This window comes from Xenopus laevis, chromosome 5L, assembly GCF_017654675.1.
Source record: "Xenopus laevis strain J_2021 chromosome 5L, Xenopus_laevis_v10.1, whole genome shotgun sequence".
Taxonomy (NCBI): Eukaryota; Metazoa; Chordata; class Amphibia; order Anura; family Pipidae; genus Xenopus; species Xenopus laevis.
In genome coordinates this window covers 130,870,975-130,889,754 of record NC_054379.1, presented here as the reverse complement: position 1 = coordinate 130,889,754, position 18,780 = coordinate 130,870,975, and the positions used below count along the sequence as shown (strand labels likewise).

Below are 18,780 nucleotides of genomic sequence, written 5' to 3'. Positions count from 1 at the left end.
AAGCACAATAACACCAAAATAGTACACAATCCACCTCTAAACTGCTATAATCATTTTCAGCTGTAGCCTTACACTTATAAAACCAGTTTGTTAGCTCTGTTGTTGTTTCTAAATCGAGCACCATTCAGCCTGAATACGTTTGTGAGCTCATTCCTTCCCTGAACCAGAAGTCAGTGTGTTTTGACAGCTTTGTAGTGGAGACACTTCGGGAATCAGCATCTGCAGTGTGCATTTATCTTCACAATCCCATGCCTATAAGCAAACCAAAAGCTGCCTGCAGGAAGGAAAAGAAACATACACAGCAGATGCCCGATTGCCAAAATCCCACCCCTCCAGAGTTGATTTGCTGAAACATGTGTGTAAGTGTAATTGTAGTGGGAGAAGCATAAGGGGGGTAGGATTTCCCACAGTTCTGAGTTAGAAAATGTACTAAAAACGTTCTGGTGTTACTGGAAATCAAGTTTAACCAACTGGCCTTCTAGGAATGCACTGAGAGTAATAGTTCAACTAAACGACTGAAAGAGAAAGTCAAATATAACTTGCCTGTGGTCATTAGAGAACACTAGGTTTAAATGTAGAATTAGTCTTTACCTGTTTCCACTGACATGTGAATTTTTCACTTATTCGTCTCCACTACTACAATCCATTACCTCTAGTTCGTCTTTACACTTTGCAGGGTGATAATAGCCTCATATTTATATATATATAGTAAATAAATTAAAGGGGAAATAAAGTATTTATAAATTGCCTGTGTATAATGGGGCACTGCACAATAGAATAGACATTAAATAATCTGTAACAGGTGTAAATATTAAGAGCAAAAGTGTACCATCAATACAGGTGATTAAAACCTGGAGTATTGTATTACATATCATGCCATCCAAATCATACATGATTATTGTTTATGGGTCTGACATGATCTGTAGTGCTTTACAGAGATTATTCATCATTCAGCATTAGCTGCTACCCCAGTGGGTCTAATCAGTAGCATAACCACCATACAGCAGGCCCTGCTGCCCCAGGTAGTCTGAGGTACATTGGGGCTTGAATCACAGAGTCTGCAGTGGGTGGTAAGAGGGTAGAGGGCTTGTAGATATTCACTGGGATGGTGATACACCACAAAAAAACCTAGTGGGCCCCACTGACACAGGCCCGAGCTCCCATGATACTGCAGGTGGTGGCGGGCCCTTGATGTCTCAAGGTGGGCCAGTGAGGTCATAGCTGCAGAGGCAGGCTAGGCCCCTAAGAGAATTTTTTTGTGGGGAGAGGGGCCCAGTATGCTGCTGAGCTTACATTTTATACCCCTATCACATTAACCCTATGGTCAGTTTTATCAGGGGTCTGGTGCAACAGAACCTCTAGCTTCCATATATAATATGTGAGTTAGAGGCTATGTTTTTGTTGAGAGCAGTTTCCCTTTTTATATTTTATAGTGAATGCTTTTCCAGCTCCCTTGGACAAAGACGCTTCTCATGTATTGGAGAGTGAAAGAAGCTTCCCAACTGAGTTAAATGTTAACCTGATCCGACATTGTCTGCTGTTGTTCTGAGCTCTGGATGATATGCTGTCACATTTTATTTAACAAGAAAAGTCCAAAGTCTGGGCAGATCACTATCACTCGTGCTGGTAAGTTTGTGCTTCTTTATGTATAGCAACATTAAATATAAAGTACTTAGTTATAGTTCTAAGAGGAGAAATGTATTTATTTATGTTAGAGAAAAAATCTCCATACTTTAGGGATCTTGTGTCAGGCCAGTTCTAGTTAATTGTGAATTCTGATGTTTAGTTGCACATTTTCCCTTCCCCTGGATAAGAATCATGTTAAGGGCCAGTAATCAGCACTTATAAGTAAGTGCCCCATGAAACTCATTAGGCTTTTGTCATGTCCTAAAAAGAACGTTTGACTGTCTTCCTGTATATTATGTGAGGCTTTCACAAATTGGCTAATGTCTAAGCAACAACAAATGATATGTAGCGTCCAATGCAACTAGCACACAGTTCATCAATATGGATCCAAAGTAGCTATGCACATTATTTTCTCTGTTTTGTGTTAGAATGGCATCACGTCCAGCTCAGTGTTAATAATGGCATTGGTGCAAAGCAGTTGTAGCTAGTTATGCAACCTGCTAATGAACCTTGGAGTAACTGCCACACCCAGGCTGCTGGTAGTTCCCTACCTTCCATGAACACTGACCAGAGCAGCCTAGACATGCACATTGGTTGTCCACAAAAGCAGTAATAAGATTTGAGAATCATGCATGGTCACAAAACGTAAGCATAGTCCAACCACATGGGCCAGGTATGATGTACTCATAATATACCAAAATACATAGAAAATAACTGCACACAAAAACCAGGAACACATCTTTTTGGTTGGAGGGTAGGCCGCAGCACTGTTTTTATTAGCATTTTAACACTACAGTGTAGTTTAAAACAAAAGTTATCATTTTTTGATATCAGAAGAAAACTGGCCAGCCTCTGCTCATGCCCAGCCATGAGATTATCCAAAACTTATCAAATTATAATATCCATGCCATATTTATTTGTCATGGCCACCAGTTGTGTAAACCCAAAAGACAATTCTAATGCTGCAACATTTTTATATTTTAAATTTTTTTATTTTTTATTATAACATTCATAAAACAATGGGTGGGTGGGCGGGCGCAGTCCTTCTCCTCTGCTGCCTTTCGCTGAAGAACCTGCACCGATGTCACCACAGGTATTTTATACTAGCGCAAATGGTCACCTGACCGCTCTTGACCAATCAAAGCCGCGACGCAGACATCAACCAGCCCATGCCTGCACAGGGATAATTCCCTGCGCAGTACATTTTATGTACCACAGCATTCGTCTGAGGAAGGGATTGGCTCCCAAAAGGCTCTGTGTCCCGACTAGAATATGAAATATGATCGTTTCCAGACTGAGATGTGTAAAGGGATCATTTTAATAATGAACAAAAGCGTAATTTGCCCAGGGCCACCAAGACAGGTGCCACCATTAAACATTTTATCTCATTGTACTTTTGAATGATGCCCCAGCTAGAAATTACCATACTTCTCAACTGTCCTAAGTGTTGGAAGGTATGATTACACAAGCCTTATTTTAACCTCTACCATATTCAAAGGGCAGAATTTCATCACTAATGGGTTGCCATTTGATGGAACTAGGGATGCACCGAATCCATTATTTTGGATTCGGCCGAACCCCCGAATCCTTTGTGAAAGATTCAGGCGAATACCGAACCGAATCCGAATCCTAATTTGCATATGCAAATTAGGGGTGGAAAGGGGAAAACATTTTTTACTTCCTTGTTTGTGACAAAAAGTCACGCAATTTCCCTCCCCGCCCGTAATTTGCATATACAAATTAGGATTTGGATTCAGTTCGGCCGGGCAGAAGGATTCGGCTGAATCCAAATCCTGCTGAAAAATGCTGGTGCATTCCTAGATGGAACATTTACAACTTGTTGCACAGTAAAACATCCATAGTAATGTACCCGTAATTAAAGGGATACTGTCATGGAAAAACATGTTTTTTCCAAAACATGTTTTCCCATGACAGTATCCCTTTAAATACATATACCATGCTAGTAACTAGAATATATAGAAATCCTCATGATTTTTACTTTATTTATCTCTGCTAGCTAACCAAGCTTTATTTATCTCTGCTAAAAGATTATCCGAGCTGTGAAATAATGACTGAACTGGATTTCATTTCAAGACGATCCCCCATTGTGTGTACTGGTGGTTGTGTTGCATCAAGTCAGCCACTTGCAACAGATATTGGTTTAGGTAATGTTCCTATTGCTATGCCTAATTACTAATATATTTTGTATGAATTTTTTTTTGCATATTTTATTTATTTGTATTTTAAATGTTACTTGTTACAAAAAGTAAAAGTCCGCAGGATCCCCGAGTAGGGATACAATCATCTATTACAACTCTCTAATCTGCCAGGTCATGTTTTGAAATCATGACAGTGAGTGCTTAAATTGATTTATATAGCAACACTTTAAATGCCAGTTGGGTAATCCAATCTGTGCAGGCTCTCTTAATCTGATCAAATAAATGAACCATTCGATGAATCAGTAATGCATGTGTAGCGTCACTAGTTGGTTAGTCAAAAAGGACACACACCTGCAATCCCTGCATCTTTTTTGAGTGATCGATAAATGAATTGGATCAGTCAATGTGGCTAACTAAACCTGGGCTGCTTTAGAAATAAAGCCAAAGGGCCCTGTGCCTCGTACAAAATATTGAGTCTAAGGTAGTTATGCAATAAATAGTAACCAATAATCATAAAGCATCTGATCACTAGTTTCAAAAAAGACATTTTATAGGGTTGCTAAAAGCTACTGTGCCTGGGGCAAATGTGTTATTACACATATGGGTGAGTCTTGAAATCACCTATTAAGCTGCATTCGTTGGTTATATTCCTTGCTAGATTCTTGGGCAATAACTTTAGCTATTATTTCTAAGAAAGAGAAGTGATTTGAGACCACAAGTCTTTCTTTTCCACTCCTAGTTATTCCACAGAATGTCAAAACTGGAGCCCGGAGAACGTCTTATTTAGACATTATAGGATTAATGTGGTAAAATTAAGCTTTGAAGTACAGACCCCAGCGAGTCTGTGGGAAGCTGTTAAATTGACAGGGCTACTCATTGGGGAATGAGTAGGACCTAAGCAGTGCATTAATGGGATTAATGTGGGATTTGTAGTTTATGAGGAAATGCATGGGTGGCCATTCAAACTTTTAAAGGGAGGTGGTAAGGGGTCAGTGGTTGTCTTACCTGTAACAGCTGGCAGTGAGTAGCGTCCCGTCCTGTAGGATTGTAGGATAGTTATGAATGTGATTTAGGATAGGAAGGACCTTAGTTGCAGCAGTGCAGGGTGGGGCTCCAGTAGGGGTAGACAGAAACGGGGGATATCAAGGTTAAATGTGTATATGGGGTGTGTAAGGAGTTGGCCTGGGGCAAGGTTTTAGTATAATAAGTATCAATATCAAAGTGGGCTGGGGAGATCAGGAGGCTGGGGCTATAATGTTGTATTACTACTGTATGTGCAGCCTTCAGCTGTTAATTGTTATTCATGCATACTGTTTTGGGTTGAGCATTTAGGTTATGTTATTGAAGTATTTTGTTAACAAGCTGCAGCCCTTTCAAACAACGGGGTTGTTGATATGTGAGTAATTGGGCTAAGGGGGGTTATGGGAAGAGGTCTGGTAGCTTAGTCTTCCTAAATCATGGTATTCAAAGTAAAAAAAAAATGAAATATTTTGGTGCTTTATATTTATGAGAAAATAATAATAATAATGATAGTATCTCTTTTAATCTCCATGTAAGTGGCAGTATTCTACATACATTAATGTAGTCTAGTGCATAACATTTCAGAAAAAGAACAAAGATTTTCCCCACCCTCCACACCAGCAGTGTGCCTCCAGGTAATTGTGCAAATTGAATATTGATCTGACTATTGTGCCTACATAGTCTGAGACAGGTAATAACGCAGCCAGTATGCAGTACAATGTAGTAGTTATTTTCCCAACATGCTTCCCATTAAAATAAATTCTTGAATGGCAGTTTGTTAGCTAGCTTGTCCATTCACTCCTGCACAATGACAGTTAAGATAAAGTTTATATGAAATGGACAACACCTGTGCATCAGAAAAGTGTTTGCTGTAATCCATAAGTAATTCATAGAATGACATCACAGTATGGACAAAAGTACAATCAGCATATCGATATCACTGTTTTCTTCTTGTCAAAGGTCACCGCAAACCTCAAAGACTAAAAACCTATACGATTAGATTATCATGTTCTATGACGCAAGGATTCTGTAAAAAGTTTATATATAGTAATAAAATGTATTATTATAATTATATTTTAAATTTATATAGATATTCTGAAAAATGGTGGAAATGCAGCTGATGCCGCAGTTGCTGTTGCTGCTGCCCTCAATATTACTGAACCCTGTAGCACTGGAATTGGTGGAGACTGCTTTTGTCTTTTTTACAGTGCAGAAACGAAACAGCTCCATGGACTCAATGGAAGGTACGTCTCAAAAAGTCATATTTTTAGTTTGAAGAGTAACATACATTATAAATATTGTCCTTTAAGATCGAATTGTCATCTTACAATTTGGGCATCACTCATGAATTATAATGTATATAGCCCCATCTAAAATTAATCATTTATGAAATGACTGAAGCTGAACCAAAGACTTTTATTAGTACCAGGTGTAGGACCTTTTATCCAGAATGTTCGGGATGTGGGGGTTTCCGGATAAAGGGTTTTTGCATAATTTGCATATCTCTATACCTTGTCTACTTAAAAATATTTTTAAATATTAAATAAACCCAATAGGATTGTTTTGCCTCTAATAAGAATACATTATATTTTAGTTAGTGTCACATACAAGGTACTGTTTTATTATTAAAGAGAAAAGGGAAATCATTTTTTAAATTTTAATTATTTGATTAAAATGGAGTCTATGGGAGATGCCCTTCCCGTAATTTAGATCTTTCTTGATAAAGTTTCCAGATAACAGATTCCATACCTGTAACATATAGGCCTCATTTATCACCTGATTATCCATCCCTTTTGAAAATTATACAGCATAATAGTAGTCACCTGAGACTTCTCTGACCTCTGTATTTTATCAGGCTGCTTCTCTTTGTGGTTTATATGATTGGCTGAGCTATTCGGTGACTTCTATTATGTAGATAAGACAGTTTAATGCATGACATAGCAAATGAACAGCACACAAGTACTACAGTGTCACCTCTGATATCACTGGTTTGGTTCTGCTTGGGACAAATGGTTGACAAGGTGGAATGGGCAAGCCTGGTGCACAGTTGTGTTTGCAACAATGGGTTTCTTGTGATCTATACAAGAAAGTAGTTCTGTTTGTAAACCCTTTTGAATTTCTGTTATTCATTACTTTTTCATGTATTTACTGAACAAAATAATCCAAAGTTGTATATTTGTGTGTGCTACAAGTATGTTAACCAATAGGATTCTTAGTTTATTTGAAGAGGTAATTAGTGTAAAGGTGGCCATAGATGCAAAGATCCGCCCGTTTGGCAACATCGCCAAATGAGCGGATCTTTCCCCGATATGCCATTAACGAGCATGGCTATATCGGGTGTAATCTGATTGTTCGGCAGTATGGCCGAACGATCCGATTACGATGTGCCCTGGGTTCCGGCGGGATCGGTCGGGTCAAAATCAAACCTGACCAAACGACCGATCTCCGCCGGACGAAAGATGTCAGCACACGCCACACACGATCCGAAAATCGTACGAATCCTCAATAGGATCTGTGTTTCAATCAATGGAATGACAGGCAGATATTGCTGTTAAGAGATCACAGATTCAAGAAACTTTATTGTCAATATGCCTGTTACGATGTATTGAAATTTCATTTCACCTAAACTAACCAAGGTGCAGAATATAAAAATAATGTAAAGTTAAAAGACAACTCGATTATTGAACAGAGCACTTACCAGTAATATTAAAGCGTAAGAAAGAAAATACATTTCAAATACATATTTCTATATATATTGTAAAATGTTGCCAAAAAATATATAACCTCTATTTACCACTTTAAGTCTCCCTCCAGGGAACTACAAATGCATTTCTCAGTACCACTCCTTTTTCCTTCAACTGTAATCTATACTCAATATATCCATTTGGCACGTGACTTGTGCTAATAGTCATTTACCAATAATCTTTTTCAAATATTACAATACATCCTAAGTGACGTGCATATTATACATACTAATAAACCAAGAAAGGGGACTTCTCCTCCAATATTAGGCTCCCATAACATGGGATAAGATATATAACCATATGAAAGAAGATATTTAAGATAAAAGGCAATATTTATTAACCACCACGCCAAAAGCATTTAAAAACATTTAAAACATACTAAGATAGCAGCGACAAAAGCCACGGTCGGTGGCGAAACAGCTGTCGTGGCTCAGCGTCTGCATGGAGTGATGTGGGATTCCGCTATGTGTGGACCTGTGGTGCGCTAGAAGGAATCCGTTTGGAAAACACAGTATGATCCGTGTAGAGAGTGTGACAATACCCGGTGTACGGACAACAGAACACTGCTTATGGTCTGTATAAACACTTATTTTGGTTTGAATGACAATCGGGACTTTAAGACCACTGCCTGGCATTTATTGGTGACTACCGCAAGTTTGCTACTGCCCAAGCGGCTGCAAATCAGCCGTTTCTGTCATTCAAAATTGGGCGCTTCACTGCGGCTAATTGGGTCCATATCAGAGTCCCGACCCTTTACACACTGGGTTCCGCTCTCGGTCCATACCCATAGGACCCACGGCTTCTGTTCATATCCAAGTACAGTACTCACCTATTCATAAGAAGACTTGCGCACACTTGTCCCCTTGATTACCGGACTCCAGGACATACAGAGTTACATATCGTATGTGTAAAGGCTGACGAGCCAATTCACACGAACAATTTTGTTATGATTCAATATCCCGGAGCCCCACAAAATTTGGACAATTAGAGGGTAGGGATCCCTACTCCCCATGCAGCGCTGCTATCTTAGTATGTTTTAAATGTTTTTAAATGCTTTTGGCGTGGTGGTTAATAAATATTGTCTTTTATCTTAAATATCTTCTTTCATATGGTTATATATCTTATCCCATGTTATGGGAGCCTAATATTGGAGGAGAAGTCCCCTTTCTTGGTTTATTAGTATATAGCAATTGTTTTGTGGACACCTCCAATCAGGCTAATTATATACATTGATTCACTGAGATTTCCACCTGTTTCTAGCATGGATGTTATTTGTGCATATTATACAAATAATCATTTTCTAACAATGATCTTTAATACTCTAAATATCCCAAGTGACATGAATTTACAAATAATGAAGCATAATTTCTCAACACATCCAAAGTGATCTGTGCAAAAATAATAATAATATCTCTAACTATACCCAAATAAATAACATTTATAGATATATATATATATATATATATATATATATATAAACCATTTACTCCTTTTCTCAAGTGAAACTGTGCATTTTTCATATAGATTAAAGTTTAATTTTTTTTTTAAATAATTTTTAACCTGTCTCTCTGCAAGTGTTGGCTGCAAAATAACGTTGGGAATTGTAACAGCTACAGTAAGGGAGTTGGGCATGATTGAAACAACATTAACATATTTATCAAATGCATATTCCTGTCATGGGTATCAAAGCTACATTATTTGCTCTTTGTATTTTACAATAATGTTCTTATTTTCACACAGTGGAAGATCTCCAATGGCGCTCAGCATTGATCTATTGAATGAAAAAGGGTTTAATGAGAATAATCCTGTCCCTGATACCCATGCTCTCAACATCACTGTCCCTGGGGCAGCAGCTGCTTGGGCTGACACTGTTTCTTTATTTGGAAGTAAAAAGGTAATTTGTGATACCATGCAGACAACCGATATGGAATTTGTAAACGATTTCTCTCTGATTCAAGATACATTAGTATGTACTCTTTTAGGGAATGTATGGCATGGTGGCCCAACAATAGCAGCTGGTTTATTGATGGGGCATGTTTGAAAATGTAATCTGCCGATGCCCCATATCTGCCAGTGAATTGAGTTGCATCTCCTCTTGACCTCCTGATGTTCTGATTATTCAGACTGTTGGCCCAGACAAGTATACTATTAGAAAGGCAATCTTATTGTTTATTGCCTCTTATACAGTGCAGGTGGGAGCTGGGGTCTTCCCGGAAAACGGATCTTTCCATTTTTTGGATCTTCATACCTTAAGTATACTAGAAAATCCTTTCAACATTAAATAAACCCAATAGACCGATTTGCTTCCAATAAAGATTACTTATATCTTAGTTTGGATCAAGTACAAGGTACTGGTTTTATTATTACAGAGAAAAGGGAAATTGTTTTTGAAAATTTGGATTATTTGGATAAAATAGAGTCTCCGTAATTCAGAGCTTTCTGGATAACAGGTTTCCGGATAACAGATCCCATACCTGTATGTATCAAGACCAGCTAAACTAAACAAAGTGAAGGGAGCAGGAGGTATAAAAAATGTTAATATAAAATAAGGGGGTGGCCAGCACTTTTTTAATAAAAAAAAAGTTGGGAGCACAAAGCTGCTGAGATCCATCCAACCAATGGGTAGATCATATTGTTATTTAATGGACCCTTTCAAGAGATGTCATAAATTCTAAAATTGCTCTACCATTAAATTCTATGGGAACCCTGAGCAGTGCAATATGGTAAAACTACACCCAGAGGTGTCTTTTATACAGTGAAGCTGACTATATAAACCAGTGCACAGCTATTTTATTTCATACATTAACTGGTTATAATACATTCAAAATAGTCAAACTCATTTTCAGTCCACCTACAAAGGAAAAAAATCTAGTATGTCAGTGGGCATCAGAATTAATATATAAACATTCTCATATAAAATAAACAAGGCTGCTATGTCATCCTTACATGTTATGTAATATGTTACATATATAGCAATAGATATGTCACCCTTACATGTTATGTAATATGTTACATATATAGCAATAGATATGTCACCCTTACATGTTATGTAATATGTTACATATATAGCAATAGATATGTCACCCTTACATGTTATGTAATGTGTTGCATATGTAGCAATAAATTTACATTAATTTGGGTGCTTTTCACATAGCTCTAAATAAAAATAGCAGTATGCAGCAAGCATCAGGACTATAATGGATGTGCTGTTTTAATCATGCATAACAATTTTGGAAATTTAATGTTCCTTTTAATCACAATAAGTAAAGAATCAAGATCTGGGGGAGTTAAGAGTACATTTAACGAAACATTGTTGAAAAATACTTTTTTGTTGTTTTTAAAATGTAAATCATAATGGCATTTATGATAGCTACTAATACAAAAACACTTTGCATATTGTTGTGGCTCTGGTCAGATACATGTTATCTGCTTACGGGATTTGATTTCATGTCCTCAGCAGTGTAATAGCTCAAGTGTGGGGGGTGCTGGAAAATGAAGACAGAAGATTTTAAGGGGAGGATAAGGTAAAATTATGAACAATACTATACAGGTATGGGATCCAGTATCTAGAAAGCATCCAAATCACAGGTAAACCATCTCCCATGGACTCCCTTTTAATCAAATAATTCACATTTTTAAAAATGATTTCCTTTTTCTCTGTGATAATACCTTGTATCATTGATATGATAACCAAGCTGCATTAATCCATATTGGAGGCACAACAAACTTTTCAACAAGCTTTCTGGATAACAGGTCCCACACCTGTATTATGTTTTAAAAACAGACTAATTACATTCTGTATATTGAAAAACAATATTTTGAAACTTAATAGATTTTACTTGTTTCCCCTGATTGTAACTCATTATTCCCTTTTTTTATAGCTGACCTTGGGTGAGATTTTGAAGCCCGCAATTGAATTGGCTGAAAATGGCTTCCCGGTGTCTGAGATTTGTTCTTATGCTTGGGATAAAAGAGCCCATCTTCTTCAGAGTCCAAATAACCAGTATGGACAAGACTTGCTCATTGGTGGACAAGCTCCACAACATGGTCAACTTTTCAGAAATCCTTCATTGGCAAACACATTTAAGGTGCGTTACTTTTAAAAATGATGGAGATCTTTTTGCATAGTGGTTGGCTGTCTACTTGCAGCAATGTGTATAACACTTAAATTTTTACAATTTATTTTCTTTTTGTCTAGTCTTTGTTTAAATACAGAGGTAGATAAAAAGAGGGCTGGAAGCCAGTTCAATTCTATTACATCATAGCTCCATAAAACCCATTTTTTCATTCACAGCAAATAAGCGCATTTCTGAATTAGAGTCTCTAACTGGTCAAATAAGGAAGATTTTTCTGAAAAACAGTACATAAGTTTGATCTGGTTTTCTTACCTCCGGTTATATCTGTACTACTCATTCACTGTGATGAAAGTGCTTTAGCAACTGGTATAATTATTCTTTATTTTGCTATCTGATCTGTGGCAGATTGTGGATATACTGATCTTGATAGTACCTGCTCATTAGGAAATACTTAAATTTCTTGTATTCATAAACGGCAGTCTGGAAATGCGGGGGTTTACTTAGGGAGTGGTAAAGTAATTAGAAAAGATAATGGAGAATCTGTTTTAGTGTCAGGGCTATGTTGTATCTGTCATCTGACCAGTGGCTTGCATGTGGCACGTCAGAGCTGTAATATGTATTTAAAGTTGAGCAATATAGATAAAAAATTATTAATTTAGCAGTTATATCTTGGTGAGTCACTTCATGCTAGTTAAACTGTTTCCATTGTACTGAGAATCTATTAACTTTGCCCATCATGATAAGTTGACTGGAGTATTTGGATAGGAGAGGGCCTGACTAGAAAGATGAGTAATAAAAAGAAGCAATAACAATATATATGTAGCCTTACAGAACAATAGTTTTTTTAGATGGGGTCAGTGACCCCCAGTTTAAAAACTGGAAGGAGTCAAAGAAAAAAGGCAAATAATTATAAAACTATAAAAAAAGTAAATAATGAAGACCAACTAAAAAATAACTTGGAATTGAAGAAAGAAGAAATTGCTAGCTCAAACGTTCCAAATATTAAAGTTTGTGCAGCTGTAGTAGTTCCAGGAGTCTGTTTTATTCAATGGATCACATGGACACATTAAAAATGGACTTGAGTTTAAAAAAATCACTGCCTGAAAGCTGTTTATTCCAAGTTTTAACTTGGAATTGGCCATTCTATAACTTACTAAAAGTAAACTTAAAGGGGAATCACCCCTTTAAATATTAGCACAGGTTAATAGCTTTAGGATTCCAGTATTTAAAAGAATATCAGGTTTACTTTTATGTGAATTTGGGGGGAATGCATATATACATTAAATATTCCTATATTCCCGGCCTGAAGTGCAATTAAATTAAAAAGTCAAAATTAGCTTTTAGCCAAATATTTATCACTAACAAAAATAAAATACATTACACTTTATGAATGGTTCCATGGGGTCGAAGGGCCCAAATTTGATAATAATAAAAGGCACAAAGTTTGCCCAGGTATAGTAAACCGTAGCAACAATTGGATGTTTTAGTTTTAACAGGTGACCAAGAAATGCTACTGCTGATTGGTTGCTATTGGTGGTTATGCCTGTAGTAGATTGGTGGGATAGATAAAGCTGCTTTACTTCTTCATAGACCAGCACAGTGACCACAAAGAGGAACTAAGACCTCATAATACTGATAGTTCTCACTGAAGAAGCCTCCTGAATAGTAAACGAATCCCAAATTGTCAGTATGGAAGAAATTAAGGATCACTTCAAAGCCTGACCAAGTGGATTAGAAAATGGCTGAAGGTGCTACTGCCAACAATGAAAGTGTTTTATCGTATTTAAAATATAATGTGCTGTTGTTCTGCACTGGTAAAGGTCTGTGTTTGTTTCAGAAACTCTACTTTAGTTTATATAAACAAGCTGCTAGGTACCTGTGGAGGCAGCACATTCAAAACTGAAAAAAGGAGAAAAGGCACAGAATACACAGCAGCCAACAGATAAGCTCTGTAGTGCTTATCTATTAACTACTATGTGTCCTGTGTTTGAATTACTGCCCCCATGGCCACACATCAGCTTGTTTATATAAACCAATGCTGTCCAACATGTGGGGTACTGAGGGGCGGAATTTTTCTAGTCTACATGGTGGAGGGCCAATAATGAAAGCTAGTGTTAGCCACTCCCTGTATTTAGACCACACCCACTTTAAAACACCCACATTACCACAAGACCATGTCCACATTAATATCACACCAAAAAACCAAATGGTTGGTGCTCACTACAGGGATGCCACTCATATGTGAAAAAAGTTGAGTCATATTAAGACATAGCCTTAGTTAAATCCATATACAGTGGTGTGAAAAACTATTTGCCCCCTTCCTGATTTCTTATTCTTTTGCATGTTTGTCACACTTAAATATTTCTGCTCATCAAAAACCGTTAACTATTAGTCAAAGATAACATAATTGAACACAAAATGCAGTTTTTAAATGAAGGTTTACGTTATTAAGGGAGAAAAAAAACTCCAAATCTACATGGGCCTGTGTGAAAAAGTGATTGCCCCCCTTGTTAAAAAATAATTTAACTGTGGTTTATCACACCTGAGTTCAATTTCAAAGGTTATAAAGCCATTTCTAAAGCTTTGGGACTCCAGCGAACCACAGTGAGAGCCATTATCCACAAATGGCAAAAACATGGAACAGTGGTGAACCTTCCCAGGAGTGGCCGGCCGACCAAAATTACCCCAAGAGCGCAGAGACAACTCATCCGAGAGGCCACAAAAGACCCCAGGACAACATCTAAAGAACTGCAGGCCTCACTTGCCTCAATTAAGGTCAGTGTTCACGACTCCACCATAAGAAAGAGACTGGGCAAAAACGGCCTGCATGGCACATTTCCAAGGCGCAAACCACTTTTAAGCAAAAAGAACATTAAGGCTTGTCTCAATTTTGCTTAAAAACATCTCAATGATTGCCAAGACTTTTGGGAAAATACCTTGTGGACCGACGAGACAAAAGTTGAACTTTTTGGAAGGTGCGCGTCCCGTTACATCTGGCGTAAAAGTAACACAGCATTTCAGAAAAAGAACATCATACCAACAGTAAAATATGGTGGTGGTAGTGTGATGGTCTGGGGTTGTTTTGCTGCTTCAGGACCTGAAAATCCTGAAGGAGAATGTCCGGCCATCTGTTCGTCAACTCAAGCTGAAGCGATCTTGGGTGCTGCAGCAGGACAATGACCCAAAACACACCAGCAAATCCACCTCTGAATGGCTGAAGAAAAACAAAATGAAGACTTTGGAGTGGCCTAGTCAAAGTCCTGACCTGAATCCTATTGAGATGTTGTGGCATGACCTTAAAAAGGCGGTTCATGCTAGAAAACCCTCAAAGCTGAATTACAACAATTCTGCAAAGATGAGTGGGCCAAAATTCCTCCAGAGCGCTGTAAAAGACTCGTTGCAAGTTATCGCAAACGCTTGATTGCAGTTATTGCTGCTAAGGGTGGCCCAACCAGTTATTAGGTTCAGGGGCAATTACTTTTTCACACAGGTTTGGATTTCTTTTCTCCCTAAATAATAAAAACCCTCATTTAAAAACTGCATTTTGTGTTTACTTGTGTTATCTTTGACTAATAGTTAAATGTGTTTGATGATCAGAAACATTTTGTGTGACAAACATGCAAAAGAATAAGAAATCAGGAAGGGGGCAAATAGTTTCACACCACTGTACCTCCTCCTCCCCTGTGGATAACACAGCACCCCCAGCACACGATTAAACACCTTAGGGGCCCCTAACAATAATTTCCAAATGCTAACAAACCCCCAGAACTAATTCCAGGCTTATGTTCCACAGGCAGAGGAGGGCACATACAGGGTAGACAGGGTATGGCAAACACTGGCAGAGTATGGCACAGCCAAGGAGAATAGGGCATGCATATGTAGCGCTATAATAAACGGACTTAACTTTAGTCAGTTCAAGCTACTATTCGTGTGTGGTTATACCACATACAAGGCTCTCTCTCTCAGGGGTAAGCCCTCGCAGTGGGGTGGAGGTAGGGTCTAGTGCAACTGTAACAAGGTGCAATAGCACAATGATGGGCGCCAGTAGTTCTTTAACTTTAAACAACGAACTCTTTATTTAACATAGCACATCTCAGATATCAGATATCCACAATGGAGTATAGAACAATCAGACAGCATAAAGGTAGCATATACTCACAGAACCAGTATAGGCTGAATCCCTACAGGCCAGGGAATATACAGCAGAGAGTAAGTTGACAGCTTGTGAGGGGTATTGCCCAGTTTTCAGGATATCTTCCAGTGGCAGACTAGGGGAACTCCTATCATCCCTAATCTCAGCACTTTAGTCCTTACTCCGGGTCAGTAATACCCTGGGATCTTAATCCTTCTAATCTCCTCGGCGGAGCCTTGAGCTGCTCAACTAAATAACCTCTCTAGCACTCCTAGAGTGATCTATAAAAGAGTATAGCTGTCTAATTACTAGGGCCAAGGCGCCTAGGGTCAACATACTGTATACCCATTCCCTTCCAGCCTGCTTGGTTGGGCTGAAGCAATGGACCCAGACCTCATGGTTCCCAAGACCTTTATACTCTGACACAGTGCCATCTGGTGTACACTGTGAGAACTACAGGGGTTACATAAGCACAAGGTCCCCATACGAACCCACTTAGGCACATCCCTAGTAAAATGGACGCCTGTCTGTAATGTGTAAGGGTGTCTAAATTTTCACATCCCTACACATAGTATGGCACATCCAGGGAGAATAGGATGAGCAGAGTATGGCACACAGTTGGACAGCCCTGATATAAACTATAGTAGCATTTCTGAAACAAATATCCAAGTTTTACTAGTGCAGGGCAACGCTACATAATTTATTCATTATTTAAAAACATTTTATGTTACTGTTTGGCTGCAAAAAAAACAACGAGTGAAGGTTCTGGAAGTAACCCCTTGTGTCATTTTGCTTTATACAAAGCAAGAGAATAACAATAACCAAGCTAAGCTAACATATTGTTATTGCGAGCATATTTTCTGTGCGTCATTACCATAAAATATGTTAGACATTTCACTCCTGTTTAGCTTTTTAAGATTAAGACTGCATTGTATAGGAAATATTGTTGTTATTACAGGCTTTGTCTGAAACGGGGAAGAAGGAATTCTATGAAGGTCGGATTGCAGAAGCCATCGTGCAAGTTGTGAAGAAAAATGGAGGTGTTATGGAGCTGAATGACTTGGCAAGCCATGCAACAGAAAAAGTGCAACCCATATGTACCACATACAAGGTAATAACATTACATATCAATACTTTATTTTGATGCAATAACCAAAGACCTCCAGATTTGCCTTTTCTATTATAATTACCTGTGCATTATAGGACCACTATACCAATTTACAGCATCTCAGCATAATATATATAAAGGTAAAGGCATAAGAAATACTGATTAGTATCTAGAATGAATTGCTGCTCATTTACAGAGACATTGCATGGTGCACCTCACAAACTTGTCTCCCTGAGTCACTTAAATCCATAGAACAAGGGGCCGATTCACTAACTTCGAGTGAAGGATTCGAAGTAAAAAAACTTCGAATTTCGAAGTGTTTTTTGGGCTACTTTGACCATCGAATGGGCTTCTATGAACTTCGACTACGACTTCGAATCAAACTATTCGAACTAAAAATCGTTCGACCATTCGATAGTCGATAACAAACAAGGGAAAGTTGTGGTCACCACTAATTTTTAAAACCATTAGGCGGGGGTGCAATGAGGCTGTGACCACAAAATACATATAGACAAATACAAGAGTCCTCTGCACTCAACCCATTATCAATATATTTAAGACAGCGACATTTTGTGCATACTGCTACTAAAAAATGCCTTACCCTTTAAACAAAACAGGGATTGTTTGTCCATATATTGCAATATATTTAAGAATTCTATTGCTTCATTATACATTTTACAAAGGGACTAGGTTTTACCTGCAACTTACTTGCTGCTTTCAAAGTAAAACTCCCAAACTTGGCTGCCCTTTTATTAGACACCAGTGGGATCACCTGACTATAGTTGGGAAGGGTGGGAGCTACAACATTGGAGCTGGTCACTGCCCCCTAGTTCGCCATCTAAAAGCTACCGAACTCAATGTTAGCCTCTAGGGAAGGTCCCCATAGGCTTGGCTAACTTTTTTTGATCGAAGGATATTCCTATGATCGTTGGATCGTTGGATTAAAATCCTTCGAATCGTTCGATTCGAAGGATTTAATCGTTCGATCGAAGGAATAATCCTTCGATCAAATTATTAGCGCTAAAATCCTTCGACTTCGATATTCGAAGTCGAAGGATTTTAATTCCTTTAATCCTCGACATTCGACCCTTGGTGAATCGGCCCCCAACTGTGTGGCTTGGGCAACATGCAACTCATGAACACTATTTAGTGAATGGACAAGAACTGCTGAATGTATAGTACTTTGAAAAACTTGAATCAACATTTACAATACACCAAAGGCTATACCTGAATTGCTAGCCCAAATTCATTCATCACTGAGATCTTAATGCAACCTATAAGTTAAGGTGGCCATACACAGGGAGATCCAAACAAGCGCATCTCTCCCCGATATGCCCACGTTGAAGTGGGCGATATTGGGCTGATCCGATCGTGGGCTCTAGGGCCCAACGATAGGATCAGAACGGAGGCCAGACGGGCGGTCAGATCGGGTACTCATCAACGATCCAAAGGGTGTGTTTAACCTGCCCGATCAGCATCTGCCCAACTTTTGGCTAGATATTGATCAGGGACGCCCGTCCAGGGGGCTCTAGGCACGAGCCAATAAGCTGTCGACTTGGTCGGCAGCTTTCATCGACCCGTGTATGAGGGCCTTTAGTGTTTTATATTTTCCCATCTGGGAATCAGCACATAGCAGTGAAACATGGTGTTAGAACTGGTTTTAGAGCCGCACCCCTTGTGATACAGTGTGTGCCCTGGCAAACTAAATCAAAATCAGTTTCAAGTACAGGAATGGGATCCGTTATCCAGAAACCTGTTATCCAGCAAACTATGAATTTCTCCTTTTTTCTGTAATAACAAAATAGTACCTTGTACTTGATCCAAACTAAAACATAAGTAATCCTCATTGGAGGCAAAACCAGCCTATTGGGTTTATTTAATGTTTACATGAGTTTCTAATCGACTTACGGTATGA

At 38.4% G+C, this 18,780-nt stretch overlaps 1 protein-coding gene across 1 annotated transcript in view; it reads left to right on the top strand.

Annotated features, from left to right (window-relative positions):
- Positions 1-315: 315 nt before the first annotated feature.
- The window catches only part of XB5764007.L (provisional ortholog of gamma-glutamyltransferase 1 L homeolog), a 32,791-nt gene continuing 14,326 nt past the window's right edge, over positions 316-18,780 (top strand). Inside the window, 7 exon segments of the mRNA NM_001097089.1 lie at positions 316-359; positions 1,434-1,626; positions 3,675-3,791; positions 5,896-6,049; positions 9,290-9,443; positions 11,431-11,637; positions 16,716-16,868. Of these exon segments, the coding sequence (NP_001090558.1) occupies positions 3,695-3,791; positions 5,896-6,049; positions 9,290-9,443; positions 11,431-11,637; positions 16,716-16,868 (765 nt within the window). The 5' untranslated portion in view covers positions 316-359; positions 1,434-1,626; positions 3,675-3,694.